At 40.3% G+C, this 24,776-nt stretch overlaps 1 protein-coding gene across 1 annotated transcript in view; it reads right to left on the reverse strand.

Annotated features, from left to right (window-relative positions):
- The window catches only part of SCN10A (sodium voltage-gated channel alpha subunit 10), a 77,769-nt gene extending 53,123 nt beyond the window's left edge, over nucleotides 1-24,646 (reverse strand). The window contains exons 1-7 of the mRNA XM_032648888.1: nucleotides 24,377-24,646; nucleotides 22,684-22,811; nucleotides 18,695-18,775; nucleotides 4,328-4,456; nucleotides 3,649-3,740; nucleotides 1,256-1,477; nucleotides 791-854 (exon numbers count right to left, since the gene is read on the reverse strand). Coding sequence (XP_032504779.1) covers nucleotides 791-854; nucleotides 1,256-1,477; nucleotides 3,649-3,740; nucleotides 4,328-4,456; nucleotides 18,695-18,775; nucleotides 22,684-22,811; nucleotides 24,377-24,646 — 986 coding nt within the window. The remainder of the gene's footprint in view (nucleotides 1-790; nucleotides 855-1,255; nucleotides 1,478-3,648; nucleotides 3,741-4,327; nucleotides 4,457-18,694; nucleotides 18,776-22,683; nucleotides 22,812-24,376) is intronic.
- Nucleotides 24,647-24,776: the final 130 nt, after the last annotated feature.

The following is a 24,776-nucleotide window of genomic DNA, read 5'->3' on the forward strand; positions in this document are numbered from 1 at the left end:
GCATGTGTTTCTTCCTCTGCTATGTGAGGATAATGAAACCCATGTGATAGAGTCGTAATTAAATGTAGAGCATTTGACATAAAACATATTTAATAAATATTTGTTCCTTCCTGGGGCAGATTGTTTGTAAAAATGACCACAATTATTCCCATCCCTGTCTCCACACCCCTTTTAATATGATGTCGCAGGTTCTCCCAGCAACAGGTGGAGTCTATTCCCCCATTCCTTGGATTTGGACTGGCCTGTGCCTTGCTTTAGTCAATAGGATGCAATAGAAGTGACATTATGCCAGTTTAAGCCTAGGCCTCAAGAGACCTGGAACACTTCCACTCTTTCTCTTGGAATCCTGCCTCCACCAGAATAAGCCTGGGCTAGTCTGATGGGGGGGTGGTGAGAGACCACATGGAGCAGAGACAAAACACCCCAGCTGAGGCCATCCTAGATCAGCCAGACCCCTGCTAATCCATCTACTGTCTGCAGATGCATGAATGAGCCCAGTCAATATCAGAAGAACAGTAGACTGATCTCAGCTCAATGTGCAGATCTGCAGAACCCTGAGCTAAGTAAATGGCTGGTGTTTTAGGCCACAAAATCTTGGGGTTGTTTGTTACACAGCAAGAGCTAACTCATACACTCCCTCCTCATGAGCCTGGGATGGCAGAGGCCATGACTTATTAATTTCTACATCGTCCTCAGAACTTGCAACCCAGGCTTCACCCAGAAAAAGCTGATGACAAGAAGGAGAAAGGGCTGCTGGGCATTGATGCTATATCATGGCTTGGGTACTCACCCTGAATCAGATCCATTGCCACACAGTAAGGGATCAGAAGTGCCTGGTTTGTTGGTGTAGAAATCTGCAAAATAAAGCAAGAATTGAAAGCCTCACATGGTTCTCAACCCTCAACTCAAGCCTTGAGTGGTGAAATCAACACCTGCTGAGTCTTCTGCCAGAGTGAGGAGAGAGCCCTTGGCCATGTGCCCTCACTGGATATGCTGGGACGCCTGGAAGGGGAAATGTCTCATCTGGGAAGAGAAAAGCTGAGCAGTGGCTTCAGCTTTGAGCTTCCTTCAGCAGAGGCAGAATGACCTGCCTCTGGATTTATAGCTCATTTCCTTGTAAAAGGAAATTTGGCAACAGAGAATGGGGGGCCCCAAAGTAAAACACAACTCATGAGAAGAATTTCAGCAGAAAAGAGGAATCAAAATATATGTCTATACAGGTATGCAGGGGCTTCACACCCCCTGCCAACCAGACCTGGGTCCCTATGACAGAAATTCCACTCCCGTTTTTCATGAGAAGAGTAATTGGCCGTCTCGTTGACAACTGTGCAATTCTTGACACATTTGTTCTTGAGGTTGCCCTTGAAGAGCTGCAGGCCCACCAGGGCAAAGACACTCAGGCAGAAGATGGTGAGGATGGTCACGTCAGCCAGCTTCCTCACCGAGTGGATCAGGGCTCCCACGATGACCTTCAGCCCTGTGGGAAGATGACACTGATACTCTCACGTGGATGAGGTGCCACACGCAGAACACACATGTGTGCCTGGCATACTTGCATCTTAGCCATCCTACCCTCTCACTACACACAGGTGTGAGGTATTTTACAAACTCTAGGGCAGTTCCAACCCCAGTTTCTCATCTGAACCTTGCAATAAGCCTGAGAGGCAGACAGAGATTATTGTCCCATTGTAAAGATGAAGCAACTGATATCCAGGCAATGCATTTCATTTTAAAGCTAATAAACTCTGGAGAGTAGCAATTCAATTTAAAAAGTAATTGATGAGTACCTGCTATGTTCCAGGCACTACACTAGGCGTGAGGCTACTAACTTCATTCCAGTCATTTGGTATCTGTTTTTCTGTCCGTATCTCAGTCCTGGGAGGCAGCTCAAGGCTGGGGACACACGTACCTCAGTGTGTGTGAGTGTGTGTGTGTGAGTGAGTGAAAGAGAAAGAGAAAGGGAGGAGGAGGAGGAGGAGGAAGAAAGGAGGGAGAGAGGGGGAGAGAGAGACATGCAAGGGAGATAGAATGAGACAGAGATGCAAAGACACAGATGTACATAACAGTGTGAAGCCATGAAGGACACTGAGACTCACTGAGGAAGAAACAGAATCTGAGAAGTAGCACAGCTGGCAGCAAAGATGGGGCCCCTGCTTGTTTAAGGAAAGACGATTTGTTGCTCTGGCAAAGGAAAACACCTTCTTCGGGAAAGCAGCTTCCCAGGTAGCAGAAAGAGCTCTAACCAGGGAAGCAGACTGTGATCTAGCCTTGCATTCTCATTTTGGTCAACAAATAACCCATTGAGCACACCCCCTGCCCCATGTGGTCCCCTCTGGGAGCCGAGCAATGGTTAATGGCCTGTGGTGGGGCTGTCTGACGAGTGAGGGGAAACTCCATAGCATTATTGAGCAGGTGGGCACACAGAGGAACAGCCCCTCACAGAAGCCTGGGAGTCGGGGTAAAATGGGGTGGAGGGTGGGGAAGATGGGAAGGACCAGGGAGTCTCCTTGAGGAGGTCAGAGCGTGGCAGAGCCCTGAGGATGCATATGAGTTGAGTGAAGAGAGGAGGAGGGATTTCCCGACAGAGGAGCAGCATGGCCCAGGGCTGGGCAATGAGCAAAAGCTTTGAGTGTCTGTGGAACCACAGGCAGATTCTGGAATGTGGTGTGAGATGGGTACAGGAAAGAGATGAGGCAGGGAGAGGAGGAGGGTCAGGATAGGCCAGGTCTTGTAGACAAGACTCAGGGTCTTCCGGGCTGGGAGTAGGTGAGAGAGGTACCAAGCAGCAGAACTGACTACTTATTGCTCTGATTTTCTTCATGAAGAAGCTTGTCCAGTGGAAGTTGGCAAAGACTTTTCAGTCGTTCCCTGCAGAACCAGTCACAGAACCGTGGAAAGGGACTTCTACTCTAGCGTGAGTATTTCTATTTCCCAGATGAGGGCATGGGTTCTCAGGGGTGAGGGAGGGGAGATAACCCATCAGGCCACAAGGGAGAAGCATTGAGTCCCATCTCAGGGCTGTTACCTGTTCTCTGGCCTCACTATCCCCTCCATCAACCCAGTGGAAGATGAGGAGTATCACTGGGCTACTTATTGGAGGCCTGGTAAGATAAGCCCTGCTACACTATTTTTGTTTCTGAATTGCCTGTAATCAAGAATTGTCTAATTATTTTCTCTTCTGTGGGTCCAAAGACAGGGCTGAGGCCCAAATTTTCAGATCCATGGAAATGGGGAAGATACTCACCAGAGCCTAGGACTGCGTTTTTCCTTCTTCACTGTTTCCAAGTTTACATTTTGGTTTAAAGTATAAATGAGAATCTGACTGGAGGCTTGCCTGAACCCCACAACGAGAACATAAGACGAAGACTTGACCTTCTTGTTCTTTACGGACACCATGGGGTACTGTGGACAGAGTGCTGCCTGAGAATCAGGACATGAGGTTTCCAGGTCACAAATGGTCACAAATAGTGATGAGGATTTGGGATTGTGTTTTCTACTCCCTGGGCCTCAGTTTCTTTGTCTCTTAAATGGGGACAGTAGTCCATGTCCCAGAAATTTATAGGGCTCTTGTGAAAATCAAAGTGGGACATTAGGCTGTGGAAACCAACATAAGCTCTATGAGTAAATGTACTGGTTAAAGCGGCTCACCTGGGATCACAGACACTGTTTTTAAAGCTCTAAGGACTCTGAACGTCCGCAGGCCTGAGATCCCTCGGAGATCTATGGCTTCACCAACATACCTGTAGGACCAGAAGTCAGTCAGCATCTCTGCAAGAAGAGGTACTTGGGAATTCAGGCAGCATAAATAAGGACAATTTTGGGTAACACCAGCCTAGGAAGGACCCAGAGCAGACACTGAGAACCTACTAGCACTTCCACTTATACACTGACATGAACACTGATTTAATTAAGGCAATATTTTCCAGAATGGCACCTTTGAGAAGATGTATTGTGATCTAGAAGGCTCCGTGTGCTACGTGTGGATGGATATTCAAGCATGTGGGTGTGGCCAACCCATCTTCTCAGGCACTGGTTCTCAGGTAAAGACCTTCATATCTGGTAGGTACAAGGCTGAGCCTTGTCTGATCCACTTTGACAGGCCAGTTATCAGCTCAGATCTGAGTTCTCCAACTTCTCCCTGAGTGTATGGGACTAACCCTAAAAAATGACTCCCAAAGCAACAGTCTTTGGCAAAGAAACCCTAGGCCACACAGTCCCGCAAGAGGAAGCTGGACAGAGATAAGGAAACATCCCCAGAGTGGCAGCCTGGACACACCTACAAGCCCTACACAGATGCACATACAAGTCAGTGTGGAGAAATACTCACGCCAGGGTGATGACACTAAAATCCAGCCAGTTCCAAGGATCTCGCAGGTAAGTGAACTCATTTAGACAAAATCCTCTTGCCAGTATCTTTATCAAGGCTTCAAAGGTATAAATGACAGTGAAGACATACCTGGGAGGGAAGGTGGAAAGGGAGTATTAACTGTGCCTTGGAGAGAGCTCAGAGGGACAGCGGCTGTGATTGTTCCAAAGGAGAATGTGCAAAGATCATCACCAAGGTGGGGAAGGGGAAGAAGGGAAGGTAGGGAGATGAGACGCAGACGGAGGAACTCAGAGGAGTCACACATACAGGTGGGGTGGGATGATCGGCAGCCTCTGCTGCTCTGAAGGTAGGCAGAGGGCGATGGCAGCTGAGAACCTCTGGCACCATGAGGTTCAGAACAAAGTTCCTCCTGTTCCATGAGGCTCCCCGAGGATTTCTGCCCTGAGGGAAGCTGGCAACTCCTCTCTCAACTTGTTGATGGCTGAAAATATGGAAGAGGGAGGAGGCCCAACTACATCCCTCCTCTCCAAACTTCTCTACTTCTGACTCTTTTCTTCTCATACCATGCCTGGTCTGCCAGCATTTCTGGCCTCAGGGATCCCAGTCTGTTTACTGTCTAAGGCAGTAAACAACTAGGTGTCATGGAAGAAAAAAGCATCTGAGTTCACACACATTTTCTCAGGAGGATGGATCCTGTTAGAGGAAGCCATCTCAAAACAGCCACTCTGCTGGGCACTTTGTGGGTTTGGATTTGAAGAGATGGATCTGAAGCTTATGTTGAGAGTAGGGTAGTGTTTCTCAAGTGTTCAGAATCCCTCCATCACCAACAGCAGCGGTTCTCAGACTCTAGCACGCATCTGACCCCCTGGAGAGCTTGTTCAAGCATCTGATTTCTGGGCTGCACGTCCAGAGTTTCTGACTCGGTAAGTCTGGGGTAGGGCCCAAGAATTTGCATTTCTCACAAGTTCCCAGCAGAGCCTAATGCTGATGGCCTGAGGAACTACACTTTTAGAACCACCGACCAAAGGGATTCAGATGCATGCATAAATCACACTTAATTTTGGATATATTACATTTTTAAAATTATAAAATTCTAAATGTAAACCCTGGTATGAAAAATGAAAAGACTTTTGATTAAATATGGCAGATTGAAGACATGTATTTACCTCCAACCTTTTGGAAATCCTTCTTAAATGATAGTAAAAAGAATTTTTTAAAAAGCATAAATTCACTAGGGCAATGATAATGGAGAACATAACAACACTCTGGAAATTAGACTGAAGACAGATGAGTGGTAACTGACAGAGCAGACCCTAGAAAGCTGAAACCTTAGCTGGAAGCAGGGAGTTCCCAGAAGCAAGCCAACCCACATGGCAGAGCTCCTTAGGACTTAGGGATGCTAAATACCTCTGAAAGTGGGGCCTGGGGAGACAGTGGCAAGAGGGGCTGAAAGGGCAGTTTGAAAATCTTTACAAGAAGCAGTTGGGCTTTCTAAATCCCCCTCCACACCAACCATTCAGGGAGGAACTGCCTCCTCTGATCTGGAAATAGACTGGATTGAACAAGAGGGAGAGAGTTGCATCCTGAAACAGGGGTATAAAGGAAAAATTTACATATGTACTAAAAGGCAGACAACCTTCCCACCCACCCACTTCTTCCCCTCAGTAAGTTCCTAGAAGCCTGTCAGTCAGGTTAACAGCTCAAGAAGTTGCTGCACTTTTAATATGGACAGCCAGCCAATGATCATCAGGAATCTGAAGGCTACTTCTAACACCAAAGACTAAAAGAACTAAACAGGAAAGAAAGAAAAAGAAAAAAAGACAATGCAGATAGAAGAAGAGTCAGGGAAAAACCCTTATCATTAATATTTTTAGAGAGTTAAGAGATGAGAAGATACTGGATACATATAGAAGGCTATAACAAGAATATTCAAAGAACAAAAGAGAACTTTTGAAAACAAAAATATGATAGCAAAAGTAAAACATTAATAGAAGGGCTAGAAATAAAGTTGAGGAAATCTCACAGAAAGTGGAACAAAAAGAAATAAATAAGAGGTGATTAAAAATATGAAAATTAGAGAATTAGACTAATAGGTACAATGTCTGATTAACAGGAGATCTAGGGACTTCCCTGGTGGCCCAGTGGTTAAGACTCCACTCTCTCAATGCAGGGGGCGCAGGTTCGATATCTGGTCAGGGGACTAAGATACCACATGCCGTGCAGTGGCAAAAAAAAAATAGGAGATCTAGAAAGAAACAGAGAAGGAAATAGACAGGAGAAAATTACCAAAGAAATAATATAATAAAATTTCCCTAAACTGAAGGATCAAAATATTCAGCTAAAATACCCATGAGTGTTCAGGAAAATGAATGAAAAAGGTTCATATCAAGGCACAACATCACAAAATTTGAGAACACTGTGCACAAAGAGAAGAGCCTAACTTTTTCTGAAGGAGTGAAAATCACAGGTCACATACAAAAGATTGAGAATCAAAATACCATCAGATTTCTTAATAGCAAAATTGGAGGTTATAAGACAGTGGAACAATGCCTTCAAAATTGTGAGGAAAATAATTTCTAATTTATAGCTGCTTCCCCAGCTAAACTGTTTAGATGAGGCTAGTATAAAGATATGCCAAGTCTCAGAAAATTTATTTCCCACTTACCCATCTAAGAAAGTTACCAGAGGATATGCTCCACCAAAACAAGGAAGTAAACAATAACGAGGAAGATATGGGATGCAGGGGAGTGACAAATGGAATCCAAAAGAGGATGGAGAAGGAAAAATCTCTGGAAAAGAGCTGTACATCAGGCCTAGGGAACATCTAGACCAGATTGAGGCAGGAGTTGAGGGACTCTAAGAAGGATTTCCCCAAGAAAAATGGAAACTGATGGATAATTTGATACGTTCAAGTAACTTTAAGCAATAATTAAACCTCTGGAGAAGAGTTTAGTGATAAAAATACAGAAATTACTGATAAATATACAGAAAACTGAGCAAATGAAGAAATTAAATCCTTATTAACTCTAGAGAAAGCAAAAACATTGTGCAAAAAGGAAATGTAACCAAAGTATACTGCATGATACAGCTGTGAATAGTATTTGCTTAGCAATACTATTATATAATCATATATGTAGTCAGACAATGTACATATTGTCTGATTATCTAACCAAAAATTATGATATAACTATATTGGGAAGAGGAGTGTGAGAGAAAATGAGTGTTTGTATGTGGACCTAATCCCCTTTTTTTTCCATAACAGAAAGCTAATAGATAATACCTAATGTGGAAAAATTTTTAAAAATAGTAGTATGAGTATATCTTTAGAGCTAGAGAGGTATCAGAAGAAAGCAGTAAACAAATGGTGAGAGTGGTTGCTTCTGGAAATATGGGATTAGGGGTGAGGAGATGAGAAACATGAAATTGCTGTTTTTGTTATAATCTTTATGGAGCTGTGTGACCTTTTAAACCATGGATCTGTATATCTTAAATAAAAGTAAAAATTAACTTTGAAAGTGCATAGCAGTAGTGTTTCTTTCCTATCTGTGAGAGGAGAAATAGTGTTTGAAATCATTCACAAAGAAATCTATATCTGCCTGGGTAGCAACCTGAGCTGTCAGCTGCCATAGCTTGTCGGGTTTCCCCCCACTCTTTATGTTTTCTAAATTAGAAAATCTTACTCAGAATTATAGGTTGTTGGGAAGCTTTGACAGATATTTTGGCCTTTTAGGTCAAATGCAGATCCAGAAATTATGGAGAGAGTTCTCTCCAAAGGCTATTTTCAGTGTTTCACCAGAGGACAAGTGTCCCAGCTTAGTGCCACTGAAAGCTAGAAGGTTAAAGTTCTCGGCTTGGGAGACAGCAGCTGATGGAGTCACATCCTCTCTCTGGTGACATTTGGCTCACAAGGTATTTCTGCATGTTCAGTTGTAGCATTTGGATGTGATTTTTAATATGAAAAGACATATCTTAAGTGTTTTTCCTGATGAATGAAGAAAAGCATTGGTACTGGGAAAAGTCAAACTCTCAGCCACTGAGCCATTTGCACCACTGTTAAGTTTTAAGAAGTCATGATGTCTAATCATTTAAAAATTCTGATATTTAGACCCTGAAGTCAAAGATCCAGACTATTCAAAATCCTAAATGTACTCCTGAGACATGCCATGTGTATTCACAGAAATAGTCATTTTAAAAGATTTAATATCTTGCTGGAAAACACTGCAAACCTTTTCTTGCTTGCCAGCCAGAGCAATTCAGTGTAGAAAAGCATCCTGTACTCACTTGTTTCAGCCCTGTAGGCTGAAGAAACATATACTAAGTGGTCACAATCAGTTTGTAATCACAACTTCCATGATGTCCCTCAACAGCGAATCAGGGCTGGAAGTATGCTATGGACCCTCACTACTTTCACAAATAATGTACATACCACATTGGAAGCAACATCTTCCATTGGTATAGCGATGCCCTTCCTTGCTGACCATCTAGCTGGAGCTTCTTCAGTATCAATTCAGCTATCTTTTCTTTTCTTTTTTTTTTTTTTTTTTTTTTTTTGCGGTACGCAGGCCTCTCACTGTTGTGGCCTCTCCCGTTGCGGAGCACAGGTTCCGGACACGCAGGCTCAGCGGCCATGGCTCACGGGCCTAGCCGCTCCATGGCATGTGGTATCTTCCCGGACCAGGGCACGAACCCGTGTCCCCTGCATCGGCAGGCAGACTCTCAACCACTGCGCCACCAGGGAAGTCCTATCTTTTCTTTTTAATTGTAGTAAAGTACATATAAAATTTACTACTTTACCCACTTTTAAGTATACAATTCAGTGGCAATAAGTGCATTCACAAAATTGTGCAACCATAACCACTATCCATCTCCAGAACTTTTTCATCATCCCAAACAGAAACTCTGTACTCATTAAACAACTACTCCCCATTCCTCCCTCCCCTGCTCCCTGGCAACCTCTGTTCTACTTTCTGTCTCCATAAATTTGCCTATTCTAGGTACCTCACATAAGTGGAGTCATACAATATTAGTCCTTTTTGTGTCTGACTAACTTTACTTAGCATAATATTTTAAAGGTTCATACATGTTGTGGCATATATCAGAATCTCATTCATTTTTCAAGCTGAATATTCTGTTGTATGCACCTACCACATTTTGTTTATCCATTTATCTGTTGATGGACATTTATCCATTTATCTGTTGATGGGACATTTGGAAACAACCTTCTGACTACAGTGAATAATACTGCTATGAACATTAGTGTAGAAGCTAACATCCCTTTTTAACTCTGTTTCATAGTTTACAAACTAATCTTTAATTAAACCAGAAATCTCATCTTTTAAAATCAGCTTCATGATAAATAGGACAAAAAGTCATTCATCACTTCTCTCTCACATATATGGCGAAACTGTACTGACAACTGATTTATTCACAATTTTATTCAACTATAAAGTACGTCTGCTTGTTTACATACATAAGAGTCATTGATTTTTAAATGCCAGTCACATTATAAGAAATCCAATATTTCTGATGAAGGAATTCTATCGATTATTTCTCGCTTTTTTTCCAACTACAATATTTGCCATTGATTTTGAAGCTGGTTTCATATCTTACTGGCAAGGGTATAATTGTGCTTGTTTTTGCTATGAGGGCAAATGATGACTCTATAGTTTTCATGTCATTCAACTTTTAACATCAAATTTTGACAATTTTGTACTGGAAATCCTTATTTTATATTTGTACTAGAGACAGTCAGTTGGTTTAAAAGTGAGGTTGATAAACTTTATTAGAAAATAATATGGAAGTTTTGGTAGCTTTCTATTATTACTTGATAAAATGTTGAGATAATAACTTAGGTACTAGAACAAAAGGCTCATTGATCCAATAAAATTTAATTATCATTATTCATTGTCATGCTCCCTTTTTTATTTATTTTTTATCAGCTTTTGTGAGATTATCCACATCCATTGTCCACTTGTCTCATGACATACAGATTCAAGCTTTATGTCTGTGACAGAGTCCATTCATTACTTACAGGATTTATTTTTCTATTTTCATCACTATTGTTATATTTCTGCAAACCACTTTTGAAATGATGGTTCATTTTCTGAACTGTAATATTATGTAGTGGTAAAGATGAGAAATGCAAGTTTAACAAATGTAAATGTAATGTCATAGGACAATAAAATACATTAGTTAAGATAAAGTACCCATGATTAATTCCATGTTAACCAGTATGAACTGTCAGTCTTTGAAGTTCATACACTGCTCTAAAGAACAAGAAAAGTCAGAAATTCTATGTAAATTACAAATAATCTTACATTTCAGATTTTTAAATTATCTGTGCATAAAATGATTGCATTGCTTTTTCTTCTGAATCTGTCACACTTTTTAGAGGCTACTGAGAGACTTCTGGTGACCAGTAGAGATCCTTCTATTACTTATTGAGCAATGCTGCAGGGGATAGAGAGCTGAATTGCTCTGCAGAACAGAGTGAGAATTTGGAGTTCTCAGGAACAGGAGAGAAAGAAGACAGTGAGGCAGAGGGACACAAAAGCAACCCAAAGGGACAGTTTATGAGAGAATATTATAAGTCAGCCTCATTCACCAAGATAGGTCAAATGAAGTGCTGGCAAACTGAATCTAGCATTGATTAAGCTAGAACCATTAAAAGAGATTAGCAAATTTATTAATGTAAACTACTATATTAACAGATAAAAGACTATTTGATAATCTTAATAAATACAGAAATATTGATAGAAACCAACACTCATTCAAAATGAAACTCTTAAACCAGAAGTGAAAAGAAATTCCCAAAACTTGATAAGGAGTAATTATGAGAATCCCATAGTTATCATGATAATAGTGAAATACTACATGCATATTATTTAGAATCAAGAACAAAAGAAATATGCTCACTATTATAGCTTCAATTCAGCATTGTGATGAAAGCCCTGGCCAGTTCAATAAAACAGGAAAAATAAACCAGTGGTATAAGAATCATAAAGGAAGAAACAAGTTCATCATTATTTGCAGATGATATACTTGTTTAAGTATGAATTGTTAAAGAGTTCTGCAAGGTTGCTGAATGCAAAACCAATGTACAGAAATTTAATAACATTAATTTATTTTATCAATAAAAATAAATATTCAAAAGGGCAAGCAAAATGATATATAATGTACCTAGAGATAGGATATGTAAGAACTTTATAGAAGATGTCAAATGTTATGGAGGAATATAAAAGAAGGAATATATATATAAGGAGATACAATTATATATGTCATTGTGGCAGTTCTTCCTGTGGTAATAGATGAATTCAATGCATTTACAATCAAAGTTTCAACAGAGTTGTACGACAAGAACTTGAAAATCTGACCCTTAAATTGATATGGAAAAGTAAAGAAACAGGAAGAACCAAGATAATTTTAAAGAAGACAAATAAGGAGGGGTGCTATGATCAACCAGGTCAAATCTTATTATAAAGCTTTTAGATTGTATGGTGTTGACTCAGGAGTGACAGGAAGTGACAAGTCTGTTTTCCTTTACTAGGAAAACAGACTTGAGTATGCATGGGAATCTGGTGCATGACAGAGGTAGTAGAAGGAATCACTAGAGAAATGATAATCTATTAAAATTGTTGTTGGAATAATCTTTATGGAAAAATATGAGAAGCCTATCACATATCATACACATACACTCAAAAGTCTGGGAGGATGAATTATCTAAATGTAGAAAGAAATATGACTTTTAGAAGGAAATACAGGAGAATATATTATGGAATGTTAGACAGCAGTAAAATATATATGAAATGGATACATACATACATAGTGTTTTTAAAATTTTTTTTCTTCCCTAGAAATTTTATAATTTTAGTTTGGTTTTTTTTTTTTCCATCTAAGAGTTCTCTAAAAGAGGTTTTAAAAATTATCAAGTGGAAAGGTCTCTTTTTTTTTCTAATTTTGTTATTATTTTCTCATTTTATTGTAGTGTGATCAGAGAATATTTTCTTTATTATTTTACTCTGGATCTTGTTAAGGTTTTGTTATTTAATATCGGTCAATTTGTATAGTTATTTTTCAGGGAATATAGTTTGAAAGATATTAATTAGCTCTATCTTATTCTGTAACTCCAGTTATCTGTATCTTTACATACTGTTTTATACATTTGATCTGTCATAGGGCTGAAAGAAATTAATTATACTTCCCTATCCCTACAATATTCTTGTCTATTTTTGTCTATTTTATTCTTGTCTTGTATATAATTTTTGGTTTATAAACATTGTTGCCACATTATTTGTTGCAAATATATACGTTACTGTTTATGGATTTAGCATTACAAAGTGTCATTTTTGTCCTGTTTAATAATTTTTGGCCTAAATTCTACCTTCTCTGATGTTAAGATCATGCCTCCTGCTCTGTTTGCCTTTGCCTATATCTTTGCCCATTCTTTAATTTTGACCTTTCTGTATCACTTTGAGTGGTATATTTTTTAGTCAACGTAGAGTTCAATACTGCTTTGTTATATAACATGACTTTTTTTTTAAACAGATGAGTAAAATCCATTTATATTTATTGACATGATAGATTTATTTGATCTTTGTTTATATTACTTTGCGTTATGTTTTTTATTTATTTATTTTTGGCTTCATTGGGTCTTCATTGCTGCGCGCAGGCTTTCTCTAGTTGTGGCGAGTGGGAGCTACTCTTCGTTGCGGTGCGAGGGCTTCTCATTGTGGTGGCTTCTCTTGTTGCGGAGCACGGGCTCTAGGCGAGTGGGCTTCAGTAATTGTGGCTCACAGGTTCTAGAGCACAGGCTCAGTAGTTGTGGCGCACAAGCTTATAGTTGCTCTGTGTCATATGGGATCTTCCCAGATGAGGGTTCGAACCTGTGTCTCCTGCATTGGCAGGCATATTCTTAACCACTGTGCCACCAGGGAAGTCCTTGTGTTAGGTTTTTAATAGTTTTTAAAATATTTCATTGTCTGATATTTTTTATTTGCTTTACTTTTTTCTGTACGATTCTAAATTTAGAAGAGTTTCTATTTTAGTTCTGGTAGTTGCCTTAAAATATACATTTATAATCAAAACTATGTAATACATTGCCTTTACTATGCTATCTCTTTAAATAATATCTCTGATTTCCATTAATTCTCTTTCCTTTTCCCTCTGTTTTATCCATCATCTGACTGTATTAATAATATCTTTTTCCTGCTTACCTTTGTACTGTTAAATGTAATTATTCTTCATTCCTTGATGTATCAACTTTAAAGAATGCTCTTTAATTTCTTGCTACTATAGAAGTGACAATAAGTGAACATCCTCTGCTCCCATGTTCTTCCCTCTTTCTAGTCCCAGTTTTTGCTATTTGTACCATGTCAACATTTTCAGGGCCTCTGGAGTTTTAGGGGTAAAATGACTTGATCCTCATTTTTATCCCCCTCTGCAGGCACTGTCATTTAACAAGCCCTCGTCTGCTGAGTCATTTACCATCCTCCACCCACTTTCGGTCTTCTGAGATTGTTTTGACATCTTTTGTCCTCTGTGCTTTCCTTTCTACTTCTCTTTGTTCTTGTATATTTATACTGTTCTTATTCCCATGCTGTCATTTCATTGGCATTTTGAGAGGGTCGGGGTAAAACATATTCATGCTATTTTCCATATTTAACCAGAATCCCCAAATAACTCTTACTTTTGATAGAAAATGCTTTGCATTAGAAGTTTAAAAGGATAGAAATTTTACATGCTATATCATCTTAGTATATATATGTGTGTGTGTATGTATATATATATATATATAGAGAGAGAGAGAGAGAGAGAGAGAAGTAATAAACTACAATTCTAACAGCAATTTATCTACATAGTTACTGTCTTCTGACATTTTTTCAGTATTTTGTATATAATGCAATGGCCATTTATTTTAAATTTATTTTGTTTTGAAGCTTTTCATTATGATATGTAACATACATAATAAAAATGCACATGAAACAAAAATTAGTTGTAAAATGAATGCTTGTGTATTAGTCAGCTTAGGCTGCCATAACAAAATACCACAGATTGAGTAGTTAAACAACAAATACTTACTTTCTCACAGTTGTAGGGGCTGGTGCCAGTGTGGTCAGGTTCTGGTGAGAGCCCTCTTCCTGGCTTGCTAATGGCTATTTCTGGCTGTGTCCTCACATGGTAGAGAGAGAGTTCTGGTGTCCACTCCTCTCTTATAAAGGTATCAGGTCTACTGGGTCACAGCTCTGCCCTTATGACCTTATTTAACCTTTATCACTTCCTTAAAGGCCCCTTCTCCTGTACAGTCACATGGGGGGCAATTAAGGCTTCAACACATGAACTTGGGGGGACACTATTCAGTCCAGAGCAGCTGTGTGACAACTAGTCATGTCACAAAATGGAACATTTTGAACACCCATAACATCCTGCCCTAGAGGTTACTACTATCCTAATTTTTGATATTTTTTTCTTGCCTTTTTAATTTATATTTTTACCTCCTGAGTATGCATTCCTAAACAAAATAGTTAAGTTTTGCTTGTTTCTGAATTTTCATATAAATGGAATTATATTTTTGTAATCTTTTGTGTCTGGCTTTTTTTGTTCAATATTATGTTCCTAAGACTTATTCTTGGTGTTGTGTGGAGGTATAGTTTATTCATATTCATTGCTATACATTATCCCCCTTTAAGAATATAACAGATATTTAATATACTCAAAAATGTATGGACATTTTGGTTGTTTCCAATTTTTGACTTTTACGTGGAATGTTCATGAACTTTTTGCAGCTGTATCCTGGTGCCCATAAGTACATATTTCTGTTGAGTGTATGTACCTAACAGTATAATTAAAAGATCACAGTGTATGTGTGTTTTCACCTTTATTTGATAATATTCACTGCTTTCCAAAGAGGTTGTACAAATTTACATCCCCACCAGCAAGATATGAGTTTCTGTTGCTCCATATCTTTCTCAATATTTGGTACTGTCACAATTTAGAATTTTCCTCATCTGATGAGGGTATAGTAATGTCTCAATGTGATTTTATTCACATCTCCTTGACTAAGAAAAAAGTTAAGAATATTTTCATATGTTTATTGGCTATTCGGATTTCTACTTTTATGAAATATCTATTTAATTTTTTGCTCATTTTCCAGTTGGTTGCTCTGACACATTTCTAATCGATTTGTAGGGGCTCATTATTCTGGATGTACACACTTTTGAGGTATATGTGTTGCAAATGTCTTCTACTCAGTAGGCTTATTTTTTCACTCTCATAAAGTTGTCTTCTGATGAACAGAAATTCTTAATTTTAACATCCTAAAATGTATCAGTGTTTTCCTCTGTGGTTAGTGCTTCTTATACCATATGTAATAAATCTTTCCCTAACCTGAGGTCATGAGACTTCTCTGTGGTTTTTGTTGTTTTAGTTTTTTTTGTTTTTTTTTTCTGTACGTGGGCCTCTCACTGCTGTGGCCTCTCCCGTTGCGGAGCACAGTCTCCAGATGCGCAGGCTCAGCGGCCATGGCTCATGGGTCCAGCCGCTCTGCGATATGTGGGATCTTCCCGGACCAGGGCACAAACCCGTGTCCCCTGCATCGGCAGGCATACTCTCAACCACTGCACCACCAGGGACGCCCAGTTGTTGTTTTTTTTTTAAACCTTCAAAAAGCTTGATGTCTTTGTCTTTCAGAAAGAAATTTAGATCTTAATCCACCTAGAACTGATTTTTGTGTTTGGTGTAAAATTGGATGTTCAATGTAATTTTTCTGTTGGGATTCCTAATTCTTCAGCATCATTTACTGAACACTGCCCTTTCCCTGCTGTTTTGCAGTGCCACTTTTGTCAGCAATTCAAGGTTTGTATGTGCATTGGCCTGTTTATGGGCCAACTATTCTGTTCCACTGGTCTGACTAATCTTACACCAATGGCATACTGCTTCAATCATTAGAGCTTATAGTAAATCTTTTTTTTTTTTTAAACACCTTTATTGGGGTATAATTGCTTTACAATAGTGTGTTAGTTTCTGCTTTATAACAAAGTGAATCAGCTATACATATACATATGTTCCCATATGTCTTCCCTCTTGCGTCTCCCTCCCTCCCACTCTCCCTATCCCACCCCTCCAGGCTGTCACAAAGCACCGAGCTAATATCCTGTGCCTTGTGGCTGCTTCCCCCTAGCTATCTACCTTACTACGTTTGTTAGTGTGTATATGTCCATGACTCTCTCTCACCCTGTCAAAGCTCATCCTTCCTCCTCCCCATATCCTCAAGTCCGTTCTCCAGTAGGTCTGCGTCTTTATTCCTGTCTTACCCCTAGGTTCTTCATGACATTTTTTTTTCTTAAATTCCATATATATGTGTTAGCATACGGTATTTGTCTTTTTCTTTCTGACTTACTTCACTCTGAATGACAGACTCTAGGTCTATCCATCTCATTACAAATATAGAGCTTATAGTAAATCTTAATATCCAGTAGAGCACATTATTTTCTCCTACCTTGTATTTCTGTCTCAAAAGTGTCTTGGCTATAATTGGCTCTTTGCATTTTCATATAAATCTTAGAGTCAGTTTGTCAAGTTATATTAAAAAAAAAAGCCTGTTGGGAGCTTCGCTGGTGGCGCAGTGGTTGAGAGTCCGCCTGCCCATGCAGGGGACACGGGTTCATGCCCCGGTCCGGGAAGATCCCACATGCCGTGGAGCGGCTGGGCCCGTGAGCCATGGCCGCTGAGCCTGCACGTACGGAGACTGTGCTCCGCAACGGGAGAGGCCACAGCAGTGAGAGGCCCGCGTACCACACACACACACAAAAAAAGCCTGTTGGGATTTTGATTGGAATCACGTTAGATCTATTAGTCATTCTGGGGAGCCTTACAATATTGTGACTTTGAATCTAAGAATACAATATATCTCTCCATTTTGGGGGTTTCTGTAATATTACTTAATATTTTTATAATTTTCTTTTTAGGGATTTTACTCATACTTTGATAGTCTTATCTCTAGAAACTTGATATTTTTAACTGCCAGTGTAAATGGTATTCTTAAAAACTATTTTATTTTCTGTTTGTTGCTAGTATATATATACAATTGATTTATGTATATTAATTTGTACCTAGCTACTTTTCTATACTCTCTTATTAATTCTAATAGTTTACCTCTAGATTACATTGGCTATTTTATGTACATAATTATATTATCCATAAATCATGGCATCTTTGGTACTTCTTATTTTTTTCTTTGAATTTTATTTTTTTATACAGCAGGTTCTTATTAGTTATCTATTTTATACATATTTCTTTTCTTATTCTTATACCTTTTACTTCTCTTCCTTGCTTTACTACACTGGCTAGGATCTCCTTTACAAAGCTGAATACAACTAATGTAACAGAGATCTTTGCTTTTTTTCCTTCTGATGTCAAAGAGAAAGCTTGCTGTGTTTCACAATTAAGTATGATGTTTACTCCTTTCTTTAAAGTGGTTACCCTTTATCAGAGTACAGCAGTTCCCTTCTACTTCTACTTTTCTAAGAGTTTTTAATCATAAATAGATATCAAACTTTATCAAATGAATTTTCAGCATCAATTAATATGACCACTTTATTTTTCTTCTTTATTAATAGAAATAGAACATATTTTCTATTGTGGCATGTATTAATTTACAGTCAGCGAAAGATAAAAATTACAAAGTTGGAAAAAGAGAAAGCTCTACAAAGCTCCTGTTATTATACCAAAAATATGCCCTGCTTGAGCTGGGCCGGGGGCAACCGTCCCAGATTGTTTGGTGAAGAATGTTTTTGGAAAGGCCTCACAGTCTGAAACTACAGAGATTCTATCATTAACCCAGGGAGATAGAATAATCTCAGGAATTTTATGGTCACTTTGAGGTATACAAGCCAACAGCTTCATTCATGGGTTATTTTCTGAATATGTTCAAGAACCATTTGTTCTTGGTTCTGCATCTCTTTCTCTTTCTGAGTAGGACTTCCCTCAACTGCATTCAGGTGTGCACCTAACAGGTGGGGGGGGGAGGCAGGGGGTTCATCTGCCCTGGCCACCCCAGACCAATGAAATCAGACCCTCTGGGGCTGGGACCCAGGCATTAATATTTTTTAAATCTCCCCAGGGGATCCCAATGGGCAGCCAAGGATGAGAACCACTCATCTATAGCTCTTTGAAGCTGAATATCATATGTGTGTTTATGAAACAAAGTCCACAGAGAAGATATCTAAGCATTGCAAAGTCAGATAGGCTATAGGATTCCACATTACCCAAATGAGACCCAGCAGGATGAATAAGAGAAAAAAGTCACCCAGTGAAGGAACAGAAGGAGAGGACAGAAAGGAAAGGCACAAGAATGACAGCAAATCTACTCACTCCATTCTCTCTGGAAGTTCGGTTTGGGTCATGCCCACACAATTGACCAAAATAGTGATGGTTATAAATAAACTGAACCACCTGAGAGGCCTGTGTTAAGGAAAAGCTGAGAGTCACCATGTTTTCCTGAGGTCACTTCTGATCGCCTTGATGCTGAATTGATTAAATCCATAACTCTTTAGCTAGGATCAACTTTATGTTCTTGTCACATAATAACAGCTGACACTGAGTGCCTACCCTCAGCTGAATACTTCGTCCACGTTATTTCTAATACAACTAACCTACAGGTGGATATTATTACCTACACTTTGGAGCTAAGCAAACAGGCTGACAAAGCTTAAATATTTTTCCAAGGTCATATAGCTAGTCAACCATGGCGCTGAGATGTGGACTCAGATTGTCTGAAAATAGAACCCTGAGCAAGATGAAAATAAACAGAATCCCTTTTCCAAAATGTCCTTCTGCCCTGACACCTGTATTTTACTATACAATATGGCCTGAAATTTCATCCTGCAAATGTCTTTTTCCTAAAAGACAAGGAGAATGCAGTAGCGCCTCCCTTATCCATGGTTTCATTTTCTGCAGTTTCAGTTACCTGTGGTCAATGGTGGTCTGAAAATAAGCTTTAAATTATCCACCATTCTGAGTTAATGTGATGACATTTCAGCCTTTCCACTCCCTCCCACAAGGGATCCCCAACCATCAACATTGTTTGCTTCTGACACCCAACCATCGACGTCATCATGGCTCCATGATCTGGGGTCACCCAAAGCACATGCTCCTCCCTCTGACTTATCATCAGGAGGTCAATAGTAGCCTAATGTCCTGTCACAATGGCTACATCATTCGCCTCTTCATCTCATCACATGGGCATTTTATCATGTCACATCATCACAAGAAGAAGAAGAGTGAATACAGTACAATAAAGAGAGAGGCCAGGGCTTCCCTGGTGGTGCAGTGGTTAAGAGTCTGCCTGCCGATGCAGGGGACACGGGTTCGTGCCCCGGTCCGGGAAGATCCCACATGCCACGGAGCCGCTAGGCCCATGAGCCATGGCCGCTGAGCCTGCGCATCCGGAGCCTGTGCTCCACAACGGGAGAGGCCACAACAGTGAGAGGCCCGCGTACCGCAAAAAAAAAAGAGAGACCACATTCACCTAACTTTCATTACAGTATTTTGTTATAATTGTTCTATTTTTTTATTGTTGTTGTTAATCTCATACCTAATTTAATCTCTTGCTTAATTTATAAATCAAATTTTTTCATAGGTAGGTATGTATAGGGAAAAACATATAGGGTTCAGTACTGTCTGTGGTGTCAGGCATCCACTGGGGGTCTTGGAATGTATCTCCCATGGATAAGGGGGGACTTCTATACTCCTAGGAAGTTAGAGATAAAGGGAGGGCTACATGCTTTCATGGCAATCAGGTTCGTCAGACTGTTTTTCCAATTTAGCTGAGATCAGGCACACTGAGGAAATGGACCTCTGGTTAGGAATGGAGGCAGGCACAGGGGAGTAAAATGCCGGCTCAAGAAGATTCCAAACAGGATTAGGCTGTTGAGGAGAACTCTGAATAGCAAGAGGGGAGAATCTTAAAGGAGAGGTTGGGGGCAGATGCATTACAAGAAGGGGATAGAGACACTGAAAAGTAAGGTGAGTAGAAGAGGGTAAATAGATGGGGCAGAAATGTTGGTGGCGAAGTCCAAAGATAGATTTCCCCCATTGGACATTTTTCTGAATTCCTAACAATTACTTCCTAAAGAAAACGCCTGAAGATATAAGCTTGACCTACAGAGTGAACCACTCATCTTTCATAATTTCAATTTGAGCAGAAGTATCTAAATCTATTTTAGTTTTCTTTAATGTGCCCTGTTTTACAGTTACTTAGGAACCCATCTATTTTGAAAAGGGAAATTCTACTAATTAAACCACATTTTCCTGTTGACTTGCAATTAAATTAAGAAATGTGTTCAGGTTGGGGGGAAATGTTAACCCAAGGATTAAATTAAAATCATATCTCCAACTCCACAAACCTTTAAAGAATTATGATATATTCTGATAATATTACTTGTGAAAACATTCAGAGCAAATTTGATTAGAATTATAATTTTGGTGAAATATTAATAATAGGAGATTGAGAATTCCATACCTTGAATAATATGTGGGGGGCTGGAGCTACAAAGTTCATGAGATTTAAATATATAAATTCAGACTTTTGTGAGAAGGAGACCCTTAACAGCTTTTCTGTCCAGCTGTGACTCCACCCAGCAATTATTTATTCATCAAATCTCAAGATAAAAGGAATATTTACTGGTTACTTGGTTCTTTAAAGGAGCTTTATTTCTAATTAGTTGTTTCTTACTTAACTAGATATAATTCAACCAGGATGGATGAAAAGGAGTTTGTATATTTGCTGTTTTTCTTTATTTGTAATTTTTATGTAATTGTATATTTAAAAAAAAAAACTATGTAGAGATGACATACTTAGAGAAAAAATTACCCTAATTCATTTCCATTAACTGCCTACTTTCTTATTGCTGTTACTGCCCTAAGCAGGACGCAGGCTGGACCTTTTAACTAGCTGTGTGACCTTGGGCAATTAATTTCATGCCTCCGAGTAACAGTAACATGTAAGATGGAGGTGCTAATCCCTTCTTCAAGGGTTTCTGTACCTATGACAGTGTTGATGCTTAGGAGGTATTTAGCAAATAGGAGCCTTTTTTTTTTTTTTTGCAGTACGTGGGCCTCTCACTGTTGTGGCCTCTCCCATTGTGGAGCACAGGCTCCGGACGCGCAGGCTCAGTGGCCATGGCCCACGGGGCCAGCCACTCCGCGGCATGTGGGATCTTCCCGGACCGGGGCACGAACCCGTGTTCCCTGCATCGGCAGGTGGACTCTCAACCACTGCGCCACCAGGGAAGCCCCTATTATTATTATTAAATACTCTTCTACAGCATTAGGAAAACCAAGATTGAATGATTCCCACTGGTTGGCCATAAAGGTAAAACATGTAAAGGGAAAATGTAATGTAGTGAGCTACCAGGTCACTAAGTGCTGTCCAGCAATCCAACAATCTACCCCAGAGTGCAAGGCGAGAGCCCTTTTACTAGACACCCGCTAAGAGGCTGGCTACCATCTGACAGGCAGCCGAGGCAAGGCTGGTCTTGCAAATCAACCTCCGAGAAACCAAGGCTGAATTTGTTATTAGGAACTTCCAATTTGGACAGTCGCTAGGGAAGATCCTTGGAAACCAAGCCAAAGTCTCTTGTTTGTCCTAGTTTGGCTTGTCTTGAAAAAAAAAAAAAAAAGAAGAGAAAAGTTCGAGGCAGCTTCTGAAGCTACATAAAGCAATTAATTTAATACAGACCTTTGACTAATGTATTTCTAACCATTACTACGTTCCTCAATGGCATGAACCTCAGACTACTGACATTTTTAACCTGCCAGCAGTTTGGGGGTAACGTGCTGTAGGCAGTACCCCATGACCAGTGGGGTCCCATTTAGACAATCTTCGCTCTGCCCGTTGCAGTCTGTTCTCTTTGCCTTCTCAAGAGTTGATTTTTTGCCAAATAAGCAATCACTCTCCAGCATGGCTAGGACACAGAATATCAACCCACACCTATCATATCTGCCCAAAGAAGCCTAGGGACCCTCTTACTGGTTATTATGTTGTGGGAAGAACAGGCCACATATGATGAGAATGTACCTGGGTGTATCAGCAATCTCCCCTTTTCAACTTGTGCATCCACACATGCGTCCAGACTGGTCTAGTTGAATCCCAGACCAGGTGTGGGTTGCACGAACACCTCCTCTGTCTTGGGACTGCTTTTGGGTGTTGAACACACTAAAAACACAAACTTTTTTTTTCAATTTGATGATCTCATTGTTTTAGGATTCAGTTGGAGGAAGGCTCTATTGTTAACCCCCAAAGAAGGTATGTGACACAGTGGGCACCGCTTGATTCTAACATGTGGAAGGAGCAACTGTGCAAAGGATATGAGTGGACAGACACTTTGATGGCTGTTCTTCTGATCAGGTTGAAAGGACTGAATAACCACAGGGCCCGAGTGGCACTAAACCGGGAAATGGTCCTCCCTTTGTTCAGCACCATAAATGTCTAAAACAAAACACAACATAAAGCTGATTCACTTTGTGTACAGCAGAAACTAACACAACATTGTAAAGCAATTATAATCCAATAAAGATGTAAAAAAAAAAAAAAAACCACGAGAGGGTGGATCTCCAGTGAGAAACATGCATCCTCCTCCAGCCATGGGTTTGAGCATAAGTGAGATCATCTCAGGCTCAGGAGCAAGTAGGGCTCTGGGAACCACGGGTCAATGAGAGGCAAGTGGAGGGGCAGAGAGTAAGGGAGGATCAGGGGCTAAAAGCCATATCCTCACCCTTCTAGCAAGACCCCAGGCCCTGCGGTTGACTGTGCATCAAGATGGGCCTCTGAGATTGCCCAGTGAACAGGCAGCTGACCCAGGGTTGGTGAGATGCATCATGCCCAGGGAGAGGATTCTGGCAGCAGGGGGGTGAAGTTCTGGTTGCATTTAATTCCTCTTCTGATTAGTGGATCATCCCTGGTCTGTGATGGTCCTTCTGTTCTCCACCTCCTAGGTCTCCCCTTTTAAACCCTCTACTGGTTCCCTCCTCTGAGCATTTTGGGGGATAACAGCTCTTGGCAGGTGAGAGGAGAAAGTCATTTCAGTGCCCTTTTTATTTTCTCTACAAACCATATTTGAGATGGCTGATTCCTGCCCCTCCCAACCCCCAAACATGCACACACCACTTTTTCAGCTGTATAGAACATCCAAGATAAAATACAAACAGGGTAATTGTCATGAAACTGTTTAAACTGGTGGTTCTCAAACTTTGATTTTAGGACCCTTTTGTACTCTTGAAAATTACTGAGGACCTTAATGATCTCTTGTTAATGTTTATACCTTTTTGCTTATACCATGTGTGTGTATGTATATATATGTGTGTATATATGCGTGCATATATATGTTTGTACATATGTGTGTGTGTGTATATATATATATATATAATATTAGAAATTTAAAAAGATAGGACCTTTTAAAACACAGGAGTATACAAGCATACATTCCAGTAGCTGTTAGACAGATGTGATCCTCCATCAATAGCCTCTATGTTAACTATTGTATGTTCACAAAAGAATGTGAGTAAAAAAGACAAATGACATCTAAGTATTACTAAGAAATAGTTTTGAACTCCTGAACCCACTAAAAGGGTTTTGGGAACCCCAGGGGTTTTGAGATCATACTTTGAGGACCACTGGTTTAAATCATCCTGATTTCGGTTCCCCTTCCCTATTCTACCCTCCCCCCAGCCTCAAGATCTCTGCTCCCCACTTGCATAGAAAGCCGACACCTCTGGAGATCTGAGGCCAGAACTCATCCAAGGGAACAGCCAACTTCCTCTGAAAACTCCACAGCAGTTGTCACTGCTTTTGAGGATTTGGATTTAATTAACCTCCACTGTGAACACCATAGAGATTCAAAGAGAGTATTGAGGAGGTGAATTAGATATATTTTTCACTAACTGAGTCCAGCTGACAGCCACATCACCCACGGTGCGGGAGGAATCCTGGGCTGGGTGGGACAGAGGTTTCCTCTCCCAGAGCTGAGAATGGCCATTCCGGCCAGTAGCCCTTACCCGGTGTGTGCTGTAGAAGGGGTCCAGATCCTCCAGTGGCTCCCCGACCAGCTCTGCTGGGAGCTCACCATAGAACTTGGGCAGCTGGTTACATGCTTTCAAGTCAAGCTGGGGCCGAGTCTTCTCTTCCTGGTCCTTCTGTTTCTTGGACTTCTCTTTGGCTTTCTTTGCCTCCTGCTTAGCAGCAATTCGTTTTTCAATCTCCACCAGAGACTCTGGGGTGAATCGATGGAAGTTGGTAGTTTCCAGAGACCCAGAGGGGAATTCCATCTTCTCATTCTTCTTCAGGAAGAAGAGGACATAACCACAGAGAGGTAACAGCCTGCCCACTGGCTCTCTCCCTCCCACCTTGCTTGCTAGAACTCTTCCCCCCCAACCCCCCACCTCTTCAGTTCCTTTC

The sequence above is a fragment of the Phocoena sinus genome, chromosome 11 (assembly GCF_008692025.1).
Source record: "Phocoena sinus isolate mPhoSin1 chromosome 11, mPhoSin1.pri, whole genome shotgun sequence".
NCBI lineage: Eukaryota > Metazoa > Chordata > Mammalia > Artiodactyla > Phocoenidae > Phocoena > Phocoena sinus.